Genomic DNA, 19,927 nt, shown 5'->3' with positions numbered 1-19,927 from the left:
TTTTTTAATAGCTCCTATTGTCTATTATATGGTACAAAACAGCGAGATCCGTCAAATATAATAAAAAGAAAATAGGACTTTTAAAACTCACAATAGGGAACGTTGCTCCTTAAAGAATATACATTTCTTAGGTACCACTGAAACAGATGTTCCCTTCAGGCTTCCTCAGGTGTTTTGCATCATGAAGAAAGCTTTTGTAAAGACCCTTCAGTATTCAACATTGGTTTATTGCCCCTGTTTTAAGTGGCGGATGTTTACATTTATCATCTTTGCTTTGTGAGTCATCTGCTGGCATGCCTTCAAAGGAAATTTTTGGCAAACTCGACTTCCTGTGTGGATTTTTCAGCAGGAAGTAACTAACTGAAAAATCATTCATCTGCATTTTTAACAACCATTTGTGGATCTGTGTCCGGTAGAATATTTTTTTCGGAAAATAAGCATCTTCCCATAACTGCTGAATCAAGGAGGAACTCCCTCTACAGAAAAACCCCCACAACAGTAGCTTCATACAATTATAAATATATGATATATAATTTTTTCTCCAACATTTACCATGCCAGAGAATGTGCCGAATCTTTTAGCCAGTGAATCCGCATTATATGTATATGACAATTACTTCATTTGAAATATGTGGAAAAGTGAGTAGGATTTGCATGAATGAAAAGTACCCCGAAATACGTAAAATATATGAATTTTATTTTTGGGAAACCAAGTATCTCTTTCCAGTCGGTTTTTTTTTTTTTTTTTTTTTTTTACTTCAAGCTTCGCTATCTGTCAGTTGTTGGCACTAGTAGTTTTTGTTGCTACGTTGTTTAGATTCTGTTTGAGTATTGCTACACAAAATTACTTTAGTCAGTATCCCCCTCCACCCCCGCTCTCCGTTCATATCAGCTATCCAAGGGGTAGGCCTATGCGCTTGCAGCATTGAGCTTATAAGTGAATCTGCTACGTACGTGGATTATGCTAAGTGATGATATACCTGGATAGAAGATTACTCTAATCATCATCACAGCAATTGCACTATCTCTAAGTCAGTAAAGAGATATAGTGATAGTAAAATGGGATTCAGAATACAATGTCTTTTCACTTCTTTGTTGTTGTTATATGTTGCATAACCCAGTATATATTGCATCACCCAATGCTGAGCAAATCCCCCTTCGCATTCTCGATATCATGGAGACTCATTTAACTATCAAGACAACTGGTTAATCACAGTGGTTACAGAGTTATAAATGATTGTCAAGGAAAGCAAATTCCTTCAGTGATACTCTTTAAGAATATATATAAATAATATATATATATATATATATATATATATATATATATATATATATATATATATATATATATATATATATATATATATATATAATACATGCACACACAAATTGGGTGCGATGGTGGTAAAATGAAATCAACTGTGGTTAGGGACTGTGTTTCAGTCACTTTTTATATTTAGGTGATCTCATCTTAATGGCCTACTACATCATTCGTCTCCTGACTCTTTTGTGGGGAATAATGGAGAAAAATGTGATGGAACCTCAAATTAGCCCCTGGTTAATTGGTAAAGGAAAATGTGGAGGTTTTACCTAAATTTCTGTGGAAGACGATTTTTTTTGAAGTTCTTTTTCGATTAACATTTTCGGTACTCTTTAGGACTAGATTTTAAAAAGTGTGTTAATTTAAAGTTTAACTTTATATTATCACTTCTGCTCAAAACCTTGATTATCATACTTATCATAGTAACAAAGAGACCATATTTAGTTCACGCGGTAATTAAATTCTTGAGCTTTATATTATGCGATTGGCGTATACGAATTTTAAACTACGTCCATGCATAGAAATTAGGAAGATTACTTTCTTGCTTTATTAGAACGACCACATTCTCTATTTATTCGTTATTTGAGTATAGCATGAAAGTTTTAACACCACACCTTTTCTGGGCTAGTTTACCCCAAGCTGCTCTTAGCTGTTGTTTTCACTCTTCGTCAAGCTTGTCACATGCTACAGTAACCAGTGTATTATACGCTACTCTGCTCTGAAGGCGGTAACTGCCAAACTTAACGATCATGTTTCCTCATTAATGCTCAGAGCAAAAAAGAACAGAAAAGTATAAATGGCATTTGACTGTTTTCTGATGTGTTTAACCAGACTCGTTGGGTAAAAATAATGGGGATATCTTTTAGTGCTAAATGAAGTAACCACATACACACATGCTGTTTCTTTTGCTCTGGTGGAAGATTGGTCCAATACAGTGTCTTACTTTGTGAATTGTAATATAGCTTGACTTTTTAAAAATATGTTTAATTTTAAGTGTCAAAAAATTTACGTTTGAGTTTTATGCTAAGTATGTTTTGTTTTTATCTATTTTAGAGCCCTTGAAGATGTAGTTGCATATGAAAATTGCGAAACGTCGGAAAATAAATATGAACAAGAAAAGTTTATCTTAATTGTCCATCTGCATATGTGGTGTGTGTATATATATATATATATATATATATATATATATATATATATATATATATATATATATATATATATATATATATATATATATATATGCATACACGTACACGCTGTGACTCTGCGTGCATTTGCAAAGTTCGTGATCCGATTCTGAACCCGGTTGTGAATGTGCGCTGAGATCAAGGAAAATTCCATAGGGGTGCTAGCCTTAACCTTTGAGACTATTCGAAAACCGAACGGCTGTATGCTATTGTCCCCTATCCCTCTATTAGGGGAAAAGGTTTATGCAACAAGAAGTACACAGGGGCCATTTGCTTGAAATTCAAGCCTCCAAAGAATATTAGTTTTAGGCTCTCACCGCAGACCCCACACTACTGCAGTAACTGATCATGGTACAGAGCCAGTGATTTTTCATTCCCCTGGGGGAGACGCGAGCCCGCCACATCTGAGTGGCATGCCACGACACTAATCACTGTACCAGCGGACCAGAGTTACGATTTTCTGCAGTTCAGTGTTTCGGGTTCTTCGTCACAGCAGATTACTTCTTATTATTTACTTTGAAATAAATAATGCCATTACGATAGCAGCTGCCATCTAAAAGGGAAATTATCCAGTTTCCCTTAGAAATTATCATGAAAATAGTTGCTTGTAGTTGGACTTGTATTCCTGTTCACCTGGCATGGGACAAGTGTCACATTGCTCTTGTAAACAAGAGGATAATAAATATTATTTATATTATAATACAACCTTGATAAATCGGTATTGACTGTTGACAATCAGTACCGTCATTTTAAGGAAACAGTTTATGTATGATTATTGTAAGAATCTTCTTTGGATATTAACTATAAAATTCGGTATCCTGACAAGAATTGTTAAATTTTATTTTTTGGGCATCAACAATAATGGTTTTACATAATGCTTGCAGCTGTTCTCATTATCTTTGACAGTAGTGCTCAGGGCTCATGAAATACAGTATATCGCAAGATTAACACATTTTATCGGTATGACACTGAACGGACTACCTTTATTGTTCTTTTGCGTGATTTTTTTGGACACTTAAAAGCATCTCCCAGAAATCACAGTGAATACACAAGAAAACGAATTTTTGTAGAAGTTTTCCCCATTGTAACTCCAACAGTTACATTCTAACAAGACTAGAATCATTGGAAGGCAAACTTCTGGAAACATTCGTGTGGTATATGCTGCGTATTATTCCAGGAATACGTAGGCTCTCTTGTGTCATTTGAAACCCGAGTTTTAGTGGTTAGTTGCCTTTGTGCTGCGTATATCATGTTGCAGTTCCTGCATCGGTGAGATTGGGGTTTCTTGGCAACTATTCTGAAACAGTCACAGGGACATTGAATGTTCACACCTGTTTTGAATCGGTCAAAAATTCACCTCTTGGGATTGTAAGGATATGATGAAATTTGAAGTTTGCTAATGTCATATTTATTACGGTAGAGCGATTACAAACTCATTTGAGTAAAATTCGGACGAGTTTAGAAGTATCATGGGAAGGACTGGGAAAGACTGAGGTGTACAACCTCCGAAATAGAAAATATTAAAGAGCAATTTAGCAGTTTATTGGAAGAGTTGGGGAAAAATTCTTGAATGAAACTCAGATATTAAAGAGACCAAGGGAGAAAATAATCTCTCTTAATTATTATGGTGTTTAGTGAGCATTTTACTCACAGGGGGAGGAGCCCCCCACTTTTTTTTCTATTTTTCCGAAGTGGTGTCAGAACAGGTCAATGGGCCGCATTATTGATTCTCAGAAGAATTCTAATATTCAAACCTATCTTTTTCTGTTTAATAATGCTTTTTCGTTTATTTTATTTATTACTAGGTCTCATTTCCTTCAATTTTAAGTACTGTCTTGTGTTAGGAGATCTACCATTGAATGGCAAACACCAGACTTAACCAATTAGTATACTTGAACTGAGCCTAAACAAATGGAAAGGTTTTTACTTATAAACCTCACTGGGACCATCTCCGTAGAGAGGTACTGCCGTCAGTGCACCTCATGCGGTGCACTGTAGGCATTACTTAAGGTTCTTTGCAGCGTACCTTCGACCCCCAGCTGCAACCCCTTTCACTTCTTTAACTGTGCCTCCTTTCATATTCTCTCTCTCTTCCAGTTGATTCACAGTGCAACTGCGAGGTTTTCCTCCTGTTGCAGCTTTCAAACCTTTTACTGGCAATTTCCGTTTCAGCGCTGAATGACCTCATAGGCCCCAGTGCTTGGCCTTTGGCCTAAATTCTATATTCGATTCAGTTTAGTTCACTGGGACCATATAGTCAAATACTGAGTTTATCACTGTTTTGTATTGTTTTCTTTGCCCTTCGTTATTTTTCCTGAATTTAATTCTCATTATACCTTTTTATAACATTCTGTAAAACTTTGATCTTATTCTGTAAACGTTCTTCATTATTAATATATTTAAATATTAAAAAGCTTCAGGTTTTTGGTTTTATATATACAGTATATATACCGTATATATAAATATTATATATATATATATATATATATATATATATATATATATATATATATATATATATATATATAAAAGCTCTTGTGAACGATGTAACCTATTTCCCTTTAACTTTTGGCGGCTGCTCTTGTTACCTGAATGAATCTGCGTGATGCCGTTTTTTGATGTACAGCAGCACTTTTATTTTCTTTGTGAACAGAACACAAAAAAAGATTATTTTTTACACATATAAACAGAGTATTTTGTGAGAGTGTAGCGTTTGAAGTTCTTTATTGTTCACAAACTCAAATATTACAGGTGACGTGGCAGCAAACGTTAAAATGCAGTAATGCTGTAACTTTTACTATACAGTTGCTGTATATAGATGTTTGATTTATATAATCAGAATCGAGGCCTTTTCACACGTCATTCCATTCTACGTCGGTGTCGTAGTGTTTTACATCAATAATATACCCGATTTTCCCATCTGATATAAAGAATATTTTAAGGTCTAGAGGTTGTCCAGGGTTTTAATTAATATGTTCAAGTATGGACAATAATGCGCCGTTTAAAGCTTAAAGTTTTCATGATTATTACTGATAATAAGACATGCCACTTGATAGATTAAATTCCGCTGTCTGGAGAAACAGCTGATCTCTATAAGCTCAAAGAAGTCGGTTTTGAGGTGAAACGACGAATAAAGTGTAATAGATTTTTTTTTTCATTGATTCTAATTGGATTATGAGAGAAAACTACCGTTATTCTTTCATTAGTTTCTATTACCAGAGGTTGTTGGTGTGAAGATTTCCTTTGTCATTTTAGTTTTCTGTAAAAGAAAACTGTTGTGACGGCTTTGTCTGTCCGTCCGCACTTTTCTGTCCACCCTCAGATCTTAAAAATTACTGAGACTAGAGGGCTGCAGATTGGTATGTTGATCATCCACCCCCCAATCATCAAACATACCGAATTGCAGCCCTCTAGCCTTAGTAGTATTTAGTTTATTTAATGTTACGTTTAGCCACGTGTCGTGCATCTGGCAGCGCTTTTTACTTGTTTTATTTATCGGACAGTGAATGCTCTAAATTAAGCATGGCATTACGTGGTAGTTTCTATTTGATTTGAGGGTAAGTATAGCCACGTTTCGTGCGTCTGGCAGCGTTTTTTGCTTTATTATCGGACAGTGATTGCTCTAGATTAAACGTGGCATTGCATACACACAGGAATATAATAACTATCTCGCTCTGAAGTTTGACTATCCTTATCAAGGACATCATTTAATTATGTTTTTTTTTATTGTTTTTGTGGAGCGTGTTTGGGTGCAAGGGAAATACCCCAACGCAACATATGTTGTGACTGGTTCGTCATCGCTTTTTGTGGCCTGTGATTGGCACTTCTGCTTCTCGCCTGTCAAGTTGTCAGATTTTTCCACTCAGTTCAATTGTCACGGAAGTTTTGACCTTTTAGGTACTCTTGTTTTTTCCAATGGTTTCTGTTGTTTCTTAATTTTATTTGGGCTTTCGTATCGTTGTTCTGGTGGAAATATTCTGGTCAGAATTTATTAAATCACCTATTTACATGTATTTGAATTGTTTTTTTTCTAATGGACGTCAGATATAATTTCCTCACGATCTTCGTGGTATGATTTAAATCTAGCTGAAAGTGGAGAGCCCGCAATTTCTGCCTAAAAAACGATCGAAAATCGCTCTGAAGACGAATGATCTCTTGTACGTTCATTCTGCCCAGGGGACAGCTGTTGTGAAATGAAGTCTTAGCGTGTAAAACACCACTTAAATCAGTTTTTTTTTTTGAACACGATTATCGAAGTAATGGTTCTGATTAAAACTCCTCTTGTTATGCATGATAAGTAAATTAACAATGCACTTGAAATTCTATTTGAACTTTTATGACAAATAGCTAGAAATACCATAAAGTACTTTACACTCTTGACTTTTTTCTATATCTTTAAAAAGTTTCATGAGGAAGCTTTCACTTTTGGCAGTTCATCGACCAACGCGCTTCAAGAATTGATCAATAATGAACGTGCCACTGTAGTGCGCAGACAAAACTTGTAGTTTGCGGAGATTTTCGTCAGTAGTGTGGAATGGAGAGTGGTTACAGCGTTTTTCCAACCGAAGAGGATAGTTTTTTATCCCACATAAACTAGTCCAGATTAGTTTATGAATCATATGTAGATAAAAAAAAATCCTTAGACACCCAGAAAAAATATATGATAAACATTTAACAAGAATGAAGGACCAGTTACCGTTTCCCTCCCCCTCCCAAAATAAAAAGACTATTTAACTTAAGATTATGTTTGAGGTGAAATTGGTTTTAAGAGGTGAAATTGGTTTTAAATCTGGCACTGTAATTCTGCCTTTAGGTATGCAATAATCATATCGGGTAGATAATTAACATAGCTTTTAAAGATTGCAGTTTACGTTATTTTTTAATCTTTTTTTATTTTGAGTAATGCACATTGAAAGATGTAGTTACGTATTTTAACAGATTGTGAATAATTACAATATATTTAATTCTTCCCATAGCTGCAGTTGTTCCAGTTGATAGCGAATGATAAAGAATCTATTTGAATTTTTCTTTTCTTCATACATATAAAACTGAACTGATTACCCGTCCTTTTCGTGTCCGGAAAAGGAAGATAATCACTCCATTTTTTTTTCTATCTTTCACTTTTTTTTTTTAATTGTTGATGAGTGTTAATATGGCTAGGTTTACTTACGTGAAGTCTCACACACAGTAACACTGATGCCTCTGTACTTACAGCGCTTACCGTTCAGCATCTGTTCTCAATCAGTCATTGCAAGTTAGTGGGATCAGTTTAAAAAACAGTTTCATTTGGGAGATAAAGAAGAAGAAAAAGACGTGGCAGTAAGAGGAGAGTAAACTCAATCAAAGCGATCTTCTTCTAGTAAGCTTTGTTCGAGGTGGGGAAAAAGGTCATTTTGGTAGGTGTGTGGGGGGTCAATAGCAGTGGCCAACTATTTCTAGCCCAAAAAAAGGGGGTGTAGGGAAAGCAGCACCTACGTGGAAAATCTATTTGCATGCAAAGGAAGAAGGGATCAACTATTTTGCCATGTATGTGTCATGTATATGGCGGTATGTGTGTGGATACTTACATATAATTATGGCATAAATATGTATGCATGTGCGATTTTTGTTGGTGAAACGTAGGGGAACCGCGGCGCTGATCTATACATGTGTAATTAAAGGAACGTTCGTTGTTCATTATTTAAAGTTCAACGTATCTCTTTCAGGTTTTACAACCAGGAGAATATACCGTAATTTAAAAGGATGGGAATTTACAAAACAAAAACTTTCTTCCTTTATAAAGGCGCTAAAAATTCTTTAATGTCTTACGGCTGTTTTCCCATGGCTAGATTATGATGTGACATTGAGTTAGAATAGTGAGATGCATCATTTATAAAAAAAGTCAAACCTTGTCTAGAAATAACAAGAGTGAGATACTGTCTGTTAACACCGGCAATCATTAACGAAATTAAGAAGTTTGGTGCATTTACAAAATACCGTATGGACTGTTTTATTAACACATTGCGGAATAGTAATAAAAAGTTTAATTAGCATCAAAAAACTTAATTGTTCATTCGTTTATTTTCGATAACATACTAGCGAGATTACGTAAATTACCCTGAGTTCTATTTAGAATATATAAATTATATATATATATATATATATATATATATATATATATATATATATATATATATATATATATAATTATGTATATATACATGTATATACATACATAAATGAATGAATATATATATATATATATATATATATATATATATATATATATATATATATATATATATATATATATATATATATATATATATATATATATATATATATATATATATATTTATATATATAATTATATATATATATATATATATATATATATATATATATATATATATATATATATATACATATATATATATATATATACATATATATATATATATATACACATATACATATTCACACCGCACATGCACACATGCGTATGCTTTTATATTGATTGATATTTAATGATTAAGTGTAAGTGGTAGTCGTTACTGAGTAATTTTGGCATAGAAAACAAAACCATCTGGCTTACTCTAGAGCAGTAGATCCTCAGGAAGAGAATTCCTTACATCTAGAGTAAATTTGTGTTGAGGAAGAATCTTAATTAATTAGACTGTGGTGATTGGACAGACAGACTGACAGACAAACAAGTGACATCCGAAAGTTGTATATATATAAATGGAGCATCATGAAAGCCTGTATATATATATATATAAATATTATATAAACAGCGAAGAGATAGCGTTATGGCATGCACACCTGACATGATTTCATTTTACATTATTTAACAAGGAAGCTTATTGAATGACATGCATGATCATAACTGATTTAAACCTCACTCAAAAAAGACAACAATAAATATTAGTTAGTAATACCACAGGTGACCAAAAAAAAGGAAAAGAGATAACAGAATGTAATACCATCTGGAGTGGAACCATCTGAGACATAGCTTTAGCTTTTCTCAATGTAACGTTTTGTCCAACCATAATATGGACATGATTTGCCACCCCGCTGCCAAACCGTACTTGTTTTTCTCTGGATTCTTTTCATCTTTGGTTGGGTCAAGTAATAAGGGAAGGGCACTGCGCGGCTTGATTCAGAACAGAACAAATTTGACCCACGGATTAGCTCGCTCTGGTGGGCGGGGGAGTTTGTAATGTCTCTCGGTGTTTTAATCTCTCCGAGGAGGCTGTGGTGGTGTTTCTCTCCCGTCAGTGCAGTGTGCAGTAGGATTCTTTATGGTATATCTGGTTTTGTGAGGTATTTGTGTGTTGTGTACGTGAAATAAACTCTTTGCACATTGGAGTCAGTGAATTGTATATCATGTTATTTTGCATTATCTTTTGTAGAATTGCAAACAGTATATACAGTGTGTTTGAAAGAGCTGTGTCATATATGTTTAGCTACTAATCAGTCCCAATTTTCTTCTGTTCTGGGTCAAACTACTGTGAAATACCGGTGCCTCTTCCAATATTACTTTAGATATTTTTTTTTTTTGCTCGGATTCTCGTGGAACATATAATTTTTTTTTTATTATTATTAAGTAAGATTCGTGCATCCAACAAAGAATACGCCGAGAACCCATTGAATCAGTATTCTTTTTTTTTTTTTTTTAAGTAGAACCGTGGGTACTTGATTAAGTAGAGGAAACAAAGAAGGAAATCCGCGGAAGTGAGATTTCTTCTTCTTGTGCTCTCTTCATCGATGGACTCGGAGGCGCATTCGCGGATGTTGGATTGCCCGAACCGTTCAGATTTGGATTTAGTGCAGGTTGAGATACAAAAGACGATAGTTTAGGTTGATGGAAAATAAGTAAATAAACTAGAATGTCTTGATTTAGAGGTGATGAGCCGGGTGAAGAAAATAATAAAAAAAAATAATTAGAGGAATGACGATTCATATAATAATAATAATAATAATAATAATAATAATAATAATATTTCGTAGTATGCAAATGAGCAGCACTATAACATCAAAACACATCAATCTAAACTACATAGACACTTATATTCTAACTGCAGATTTCTATATATAATATATATAATAGGTAATGTCATGATATAATAAGAGTAGTAGCAGTATAGTAATAATATAATGGTAATAATATTCCTGATGCCGACTGAGCCGAAAGCAACCATTCCTCAGATATTACGTTTCCAAAATCCGTATTTCAAAACTTCCAACAAAGGTGCAAATGTAATATGGGAGGAACGGTTGCCCAAGGCTCAGCGGACATCATCATCATCATCATCATCTCCTTAAAAGTTAACAAAATCACTACGGAAGTTTGTCTCTATAAGATCTCTCTCATTCTCTTGAAGGAGCACTTCTCTTCTTCTTGTGGTCTGAGATAAAGGATTTAGTGATGTGACTCTGTTCTTCCAATTCTTCTGAATTTTTATTTTTTTTTTTTCTGCACATTTTTGAATACTGCATTCTGATTCTTTGGAATGACTTGAGAATGGGCTGTCTTTCAAAATAGCATGATGCTAGTGTCTCCTTTAATTAAGTTTGCGATGCAATACTTCTGAAGATAGCCTTGGGCTAATTAGATCTAGTTATTGTATTTGACATCTTTACCCATTCTCTTCCGTTTTCTGTTTTTAATCCAAGGAAACTTGAAGAAAATTTCTCAACATGATAAGACGTTAATATTATTTTTTTTTTTTTTTTTGTTCTTTTTAACATGAAATCCTTGGATTTGATCAATATCTCAGGTTTAAGGCAGCAGGGTAACCTACCACGTCTATAATCTGTTGGAGAGTGATGCCAAAGGTCACCACAACAGGTTCGGTCTCGTTATCCACAGGGCGCTCTAAGTTATTGTAGTTGTCCAACAGGTCGTGGAGGAGGCGCCGCTCGTACTGGCCGCATGCCGCCTCTGGGGGACGAGACAGAGAACAGTTTTGTTAGATTTGGCTGGTGGTGGTAACGGCAGCGGTAGCAGTTCTGTTTGTTTTGTTCATATGTCTATCTTTCTCTCTCTCTCTCTCTCTTTTCTCTTGTCTCTCTCTCTCTCTCTCTCTCTCTCTCTGTTTCTTTTCGTATTCTTGTCATACATTTTATTACTCTCTCTCTCTCTCTCTCTCTCTCTCTCTCTGTTTCTTTTCCTATTCTTGTCATACATTTTATTACATTCTCTCTCTCTCTCTCTCTCTCTCTCTCTCTCTCTCTCTCTCTCTCTCTCTCTCTCTCTCTCTCTTTCTTTTCCTATCCTTCTCAGACATGAATGATATTTTATTACATTCTCATTTTATTACTTTATTACATTCTCTCTCTCTCTCTCTCTCTCTCTCTCTCTCTCTCTCTCTCTCTCTCTCTCTCTCTCTGTCATGATACAGATTATTGGGCTGTCTTTTTCGTCGCGGTGTTCGCTTTCTGTTGATTAAGTGTCGTTCGGTACTGCTATAATGTCGTTGTCAATGCCGTTCTCTGTCAGTTGTCGCTCTCTCTCCCAGTCTCTCCTTTTTCTTCACTAACCACTGCCCAATTTTTTTCCTTTCTCTCAGTTATTTGTTTTCCCGCACTGGCTCCACCAATTATCTCTCTCTCTCTCTCTCTCTCTCTCTCTCTCTCTCTCTCTCTCTCTCTCTCTCTCTCTCTCATGCGCACTTACACACATACACATGTGTTGTTTTATGTAGGTACTTATTATAGATCTGACTAGTTATAAAGTTTCTGTATGGAATATACTGAATCTGAACACAAGGCTTCTAATATAAATTTATATAATACACACACACACACAAACACACACACATATATATGTGTATATATACAGTATATATGTATATATGTGTGTATATATATATATATATATATATATATATATATATATATATATATATATATATATATATATATATGTTTGTATGCACAAAGAAAACTTACACATACACTCATATATATAGATAGATAGGTAGATAGATACACAGATACGTACATAATAAAAATATTAAAATGATTACATGTATCCATAAGGAACGACACCTGGCCACACACCATTACAAAGCACATTATAATGAAAGCGATAATGTCTCCTAACTGGCAGCGGCTGCTTCTCGTTAGCATCCCAAGTAAACACCACCTGAATGTACTTCTCTTATCACACGGGGGCACCTGTGTGTGTGTGTGTGTGTGTATGTTTGTATTTCATGATACGGTACATCCTTTGTGTCGAGGCCTCCCTCGCGGTTACCCGTAGGATTCTCGTATTGCTTCCCGTGTCGTTGATTTTTGCTCTGATTCAAGCGCAGAATCCGTTGATTACTTCGAAGAACTGATAATGAAAAAAAGGTCAGTTGGAGGAACAATCCAGCTTCCTGGACATCATAGAAAACGGAGCGATATCGGTGGTAGTGCTGGATGCTGTGGGGGTTGGGTATTGGTGGGGTTGTGTCCTGGGGAGAGGGGATTGGGGATATGACGGAGCTGGCTCTCTGGGGTGGGGAGGTATATGCCGTAGGGGGTGGGGGTTACACAGTGGAACCTGGGTGGTACAGTATTGATTGCTCGAGACGGACACACTCGCGCGCGCACACATAAATATACGCGCGCACGCGACACAGACACGTACACGCGTGCACACCGAGCGCACGCAAATATGCACTCACAGATCTTACAACCAGTGGGGGAGCATAGCGTGTCCCAGTCGATACACACACACATACACACATACACACACACATACACACTTTCACGTGAAATGTCGATGTGACTACAGTAGGTGGTAAGTGGTAATGGGAAGTGACATCGTAGCTTATTGCTCTCATCTAATGAATTTTTGACCAGAGGCCGATGGAAGGTTTGCTGCCAGGTGTCTGCCCCAGTGATGCTGATGATGATGATGATGATGATGATCTGTACGGTAGAGTTTTGGAAATGGGATACCTGGAAGAGCACGTTCGACTTGGACGTATATTTCTTAGTTTGCAATTATTCGTAAAAAAATTGTGTTGCTATTTTATTATTTTGCCGTTCCCATTGTTTAATTGATGAATTATGCTGCTTATATAATGATGACAAATAAACAAGGAAGTAATTAATGGTGGAATGGCGCCAGAAGAGAAATGAGGTCGAATAATTCTGAATATACTGAAAACCAATTGAAGGGGCCATCCCTTGGCAACGGCTTGAAGGCATAGATCCGGGAACTAGTCGTTCAGGAAAGGTCGTCGTTTTAAGATGCTATCTAGAATACATTAAGCCGTTAGAGGAGAGTGCCACTTGCATAGAAATGCGACGGTATGATTCTTGGAAGCAAATAGGGAGTAACCGAAATTACGCGACAGATAAATGGCGGTGAGAGAGAGGCAGGTATTCGGTATAACATCCAGAACTATACAGAAAGGGGCACCGGGTACGAATGGTAGACGCTGGCACTGGCAAGCAGAGAATATGGAAATCCAGTCGGAAGCTTGCAAGTCAAAATACATTATTTTTTTTTTTTTTTTGACAGATAAGAAGGAATGGTTCTAGGTAGCATCTAGAGACGAGTGGTGACCCGGAAGTATGCCAAGTAGAAACCAGTGCCTTTGAAACCAAGTCTAAGAAGAATGGCCCCTTGAAAAGGATGAGGAGGAATGACTTCCGGGAGTAAGCGGAAGGGAATGGCCTCTGAAAACAGATGGGAAGGAACGTCACCGGGAGAAATGACATCCGGAAATACGCGCGACAAAATGGTGTTTGGAACAAATACTAGGAATGAGACTTGGATGAGGATGTGGAGGGGGCGGGGGCGTTGCCGATTATACAGAAAACACGGCTCTTGGAAACTGATAGGGAATAATGGCCTTTGTTAGCTAATTGAGGAGAATAGGTTTCGAGACGAACAGAGAAAGGAAATAAATAACGAAGGAATAAATTTCGTAATGTACATAAAACATGGCTGCTTAGTTGCAAATAATGATAGATGATTCTTCTACTAAGATGTGAAGTAAACTCGGAAAACAGACAATGAGTAGTGACACGATAAAGAAAAAGAAAACAATTGAAAGACGCTGCCGGAGAGAATGGTCCCACGGATGTGAATGAAACTTGAGAGCAATTAGTTTGGCATATCACTTGCGATCAGTTGGGTAAAAATTGAACTTGAGAGAAGACATATATAAATCACAAGTGAATGAACAGCCATATTCCTTGGATACGGAAATAAATTGAACAAGTTCGAGAAGACACATTTCACATTCAGATAAAGAGAAATGATAGTTTTGAGCGGACAAAAGGGAGGCAAAATTGAAAATGGGCATAAATAAATCATGCTTAATAGTCCAGAGGAAGTAATGGAATCTGGTGCTGGATGGATGAAGAAAAAATATATCTTAGAATGCGACAGAACTGTAAATTGTAAATAGGTGGAATAATAGGTTAGTAAATAGATGGTGGGATAAATAGGATTGGGTAACTGGCAACCCCAAAAATACGGGTGGCTCACAAAAACATGAAGGCCGGGTTAACAGTTTGCTGTGGTGGAGAAAGGGACGATTTTTTGATAGAGTAAAGCGGGAATTGATATTGTACGTTGATAACGATATATGCAGTTTGGTATCTGGAAGTTGGAAGCTATTGCCATAGTCGTTATGTCTATTTATGTAGTTGTGTGTCTTTTGCGAGTTTGCCTAAATACCCGTTGATGCAGATAGTGATTTATTGGCCTATTTTTGTCTATTATTTATTTTAGACTAATGGTTCCTTTCCAAATCTGGCTGTTTTATATGTGCATTTGTAATTATTTTTGTTCCTTAATGCATATAAACGCCCGGACGTCTAAATTAGTAAGTAGGTACTATGCACATTTTCTTGGCGATTGTTTATGTACCTATGTTGTAAAGTTTGTAGAAGTTACTTGGGCGTAGAGCTGAATGAGTATGTTTCTGTTTGACAGAAAGACGGTGTTTGACCTAAGACAGGTAGATGGAGAGACAGAAAAGGAAATGATCTTTGACAGAGGGAGAATATTTTTCAAACCATTGTAACGATTATGCAGTTGCTTGAGAATGTACGGTTATGTTCAGCGGTTTGGTGATTCTGTGGCGATTCCAGAAGCGATAAACTTGACCTGCCTGCTGCTGGTCACAAAAGGTCACAACAGGGCATTTTTGATATGAGAGTGTCAGAGGAATCCGACGAAAAATATTAAGATAAGAATTCAGAGTACTTATTAGCAACTTTTATCGTCATTATGTACCATAGTTACACTGGCAGGTTGTGTAAGAAATTTTTATTTTGAAGCAGTGGCTTGGATCTTGCAAAGGGGTAGATTTTCGGTTATTTTCCATTTGACTAGACCATGAGAAAACTTATACTGAAACTGGAGTCGGCAAAGATTGAGCAAGGCCATTCCCCAGATACAGAATCCAGAGCTATGAGAGACAAGAGACGGTGAGTTTCAGTATCTCTGAAAGATCAAAAAGTAATTTGCATACAGCGATTCCCCGCATAAATGCACACAAACATCCGTAGTACAATACATTCATATCTTGTTGATTGACATGAAATTTGTATTGAATAGAATAATCAGGGATACCTGCTGTTCACTTGTTGTAAGCATCCACCATAACAAAATTATTTCACAAGCGGAAAATTACCATTATCGCTATTCTGATAAGCTCGAGTAGCTACAGAAAAAATACCAGTATGTTCGAACTGGAATTAAATAAACGTTTCGAGATGCGACCTTTTGATCATATTTAGCCTCGTAGCTTTCTCTCACTGAGTGGCGCAGGATCTCAATTTTATCAGCTAATTCATCCAGCTTATCGGATGTATTTTTTTTATTTTCATACTTGTCTCGTGTTTTAGTAATTTTTCTTGTAATGTATTTACGAATTGCGGGTGATAGCGTAAGTTCGGTAGTGAACGCCGAAACCGCGCTCTCTCTCTCTCTCTCTCTCTCTCTCTCTGTCAGAGTGTCTTGTATTATAATTCACTTACAAGGGCGAGTGTTAACATTGTTGGATAGGCGATGTTAGTCTGGTTTTCTTGATTAGTACACGGGCAGGAGCAATAGACGTTTCTTGTATCGTTTCTTGGAATTTACTGAGGCAAATTCAAACTAATATATGTATATATACTGTACATGTATGTATGTATATATGTGTATATATATATATATATATATATATATACATATACATATATATATATATATATATATATATATATATATATATATATATATATATATATATATATATATATATATTGTCATGACCTCGTCATTTTACGATTGCCTTTTTTGTGTATGTTTTCGCTGACGGTCATATGTATGTACTGTATGTATGTATAAAGTGATGCAAATCCCTATCCATCCTGTTAATGTAATGGTTTAGAGGTGACTTCCTTTTCCTAATTGGATTTCTGTTCAAAATCTACATATGTGGTGGAGAATTTTTTCATTCAGTTTCTCTTCCGGGTTGGTAGGATTTCATTGAAAAGCGTATCCAAGATGTTAAGAGCATGCAAATTGATTGTGGCTTTAACAATGCATGAATCTCGTGATTGTGACGTATAATTTTGTCATAATAGTCGCCTCCAACGCAGCGTGACGCAAAGGGCCCCCGTGAAATTTCGGCACTGATGTCTTTCTTGTGCATATTATCCATGAATCATTACTCAATTCCAGCCTCCCTTCAGTAGTTGGCATGGAAGTTGTAGGTCTGGGTCTTATAACCCTCCTGGTGCCCACAGGAGCCCAGTTGACACTATGAGGCGAGGTACCAGTAAGATACAAAGACTGCAGTTTTACTGATTTATTAACAAAACTCTCATACAGGTCAGTAGCTCGTGCGAGCAGCAATGTAACTCCCGACCCCTGACAGGTAGAGAAGCCCAGCTGCCACTATGATGCATTCTTTTCTCTGGGGTTGTGTGCAAGACATGTTCATGCCATCTCCATTATTTTATCAATTTCATCTACATTTGGAACTTCCATAATCTCCTGTGCGGTGTCAGTAGATTTTCTAACCCTGTCTTGCCATCTGAACCGTAATACCCCCTCTTAAAGCTTTGTTCTCAAATTTGGTAAAATCTTTTATTTTTCATCGTTATGCCGTGATTCGTGTATGTTTAGCAATGTAGATTGCATTAGACTTTCGTATGCAATTCCAATTCATTTGGTTTCCAAATCTTATTCAGCCTGCTCATTGTTAAATTGATCTTCAGAGTCTTTTGAGCCTTTCAGTAAATTTTTGCAGACAGCAAATATTAAATATTTCCTTTGTGGCTCGATGTAAGAATAAAAGCTGTTTATTAAGGTTTTAAACATAATGGTCAACGATGGGAAGAGAGATAAGTCAATCTACAGACAGGTGGCAAGAAGTGTAGTGAGAAGCGTGCAAAAGATTGCAAAAATGCTTCTAGCTTCTGTAGAAGCCAAGGCAGTAATGTATAAAGGGATTGTTGAGCCAACTCCCCTTTATGGAAGTGAAGTGGGAATGTTGAATACGCTTGGTATTTAAAGTTGAAGGTGTGTAGATGAATTGTTTGTGGCATATTTTGTGTAAGAAGAGCTGAAAGGCTGAGAAATGCGGAAGATACGTAGATCTGTCAATGACAGAAGCGAAGGTGAAAGAAGGATGAGGGTGTCTTGAGGTGGTTTGGTCATGTGAAAAAAGAAGAAAATATTAGGTTATCAAAGAGAGTGCATAATTCGGAAGTGTTAGGAGGCAAGAGGAGTGGAAGACGTGAGTCTTTACCGAAGGCTTATGAAGTGGCTCGTGCTGTGAGAATTATCAGCACAAAGGATTTATCAACGATTCAGAAGAATTGTTGCTTTGTTTTTCTCTGAGCCACCCCTTGTAAGAGGAAACAGCTGAGATTATATATATATATATATATATATATATATATATATATATATATATATATATATATATATATATATATATATATATATATATATATATATATATATATATATATCTAATCGATCATGAAACATGTTGAAATTCTGTTAATATTTTACGAGAGAAAACAAAGAATGTCAGAGAGAGGGTAGCTAGCTGACTTGGAACTTCAGGGAAGAGTATTATCTTTACTTCATTAAGATTACCACTGAAAAAACAAACAATGTTAGCTAAGATGATTGATTATCTTGACAGAAATATTTGTCATATATGGAAGAGTGTTGAAAAATGGCTACATTCTTTCTAGTTGCTGAACCCCGAAAATTATATTCATTAGTGATAAACCTGAAAAGCTCAGAGCAGAGCTGATAACTATGAAACAGGTCTTGCAGTGCAGAGTGTGATTAGGTGGTAGACAGCTGAGTACTTTTTTTTATTGAGGATATTGCGGTAATTATTTAGTGCGCCTGTGTGTATGCTCGCATACGACTTGCTGTAAATGTTTGCTTAGTTCATCATGAACTTGCGTTCATTCTTGGAAAAACTCTACGAGCTTATTTCCTGTTATTGAAGAGACGTCGCAGTTTCTTGCTATCCAGGCAGCCATCAGCTTTCGATTTCAAGAAAATAAGAAAAGAGAGAGAGAGAAAAAAAAAAGAATCGGTGTATAAATTCCACCAGATGTCACCTTGAACTCGTGAATGGTTTTAGTTACCCCCACAAACAGATGAAATGAAAATATTCCCTGTTGACGTGGAAGTCGCTATCAGATGGAGAAGACGCGAAGAAATGGAAAAATATCGCCTATTGATGTCTGGGGTATAGAAGGCTCGTGATGACCGGATACCGGATTGTCTTCGGCAACCCTTCTGTTCGTTCCGCAGTGGTAGGCAGCGTGCTTTCGAGCCGATACGTTTGCTGTATATAATATTATAACGCCTGTGTGTGCGATGCTTTTCGATAACAGAAAAGGATGTGTCTTTATTTTTTTTTTTGTCGTAGTTTGGTTGCTGCATCGACATGTGCAGCACAGGCGGAGTTAATAGAAACCTTCTGCGTATCTTGTTCTCTGTTTCGTGGGCCACCTTTTACTCGTTTTGGTCAGTTTATGGAAATACAATTTGATTGCATTCTTCTCTTTCTGCGCGCTGTAAATTTGAATTTTTCCCTAATTCATCTCGTGGTTAGCTCCAAGACATTTATCAGATTTTTATTTGACCCCTTTTTTTGTTGTCCATAGCAGATGAAACCAGCGCAACTGTTTTGGTTTAAACCTAATCCGATTTGATGCCAATACGGTGTCGATAGTATTCCATTCCAAGCAGTTTGTGTACAGGTATTATATGCGGGTCTTTTTCCACTAGGTTTTCAGGACTTGAATTGATCTCTGGCCATCGCGTGAAACATTTTCGGAATGCTATTAATAAATAAAATAGTTTTCTTGAACGTGTCGAAAGAAAGAGTAGAATTTGTATTGGTGGATCATAAAGGTAGAGGATAATATTAATGTACAGAAAAAATTGATAAGGACTG

At 36.2% G+C, this 19,927-nt stretch overlaps 1 protein-coding gene and 1 long non-coding RNA gene across 27 annotated transcripts in view; one reads left to right on the top strand and one right to left on the bottom strand.

Annotated features, from left to right (window-relative positions):
* The window catches only part of LOC136845133 (neuronal acetylcholine receptor subunit alpha-7-like), a 514,118-nt gene that overhangs the window by 177,777 nt on the left and 316,414 nt on the right, over positions 1-19,927 (bottom strand). For all 26 annotated transcript variants that reach the window (XM_067115030.1, XM_067115042.1, XM_067115028.1 and 23 more), the window contains exon 2: positions 11,291-11,430. In XM_067115030.1, coding sequence (XP_066971131.1) covers positions 11,291-11,430 — 140 coding nt within the window. The remainder of the gene's footprint in view (positions 1-11,290; positions 11,431-19,927) is intronic.
* LOC136845137 (uncharacterized) overlaps positions 1-19,927 on the top strand; it is a 582,337-nt gene that overhangs the window by 361,333 nt on the left and 201,077 nt on the right. The gene's annotated exons all lie outside the window — the stretch shown is intronic.

Source organism: Macrobrachium rosenbergii, chromosome 13 (genome assembly GCF_040412425.1).
Source record: "Macrobrachium rosenbergii isolate ZJJX-2024 chromosome 13, ASM4041242v1, whole genome shotgun sequence".
In the NCBI taxonomy this organism is placed as follows: Eukaryota; Metazoa; Arthropoda; class Malacostraca; order Decapoda; family Palaemonidae; genus Macrobrachium; species Macrobrachium rosenbergii.
Note: the sequence above shows the minus strand (reverse complement) of the source record. Positions and strands in the feature narration are given on the sequence as shown.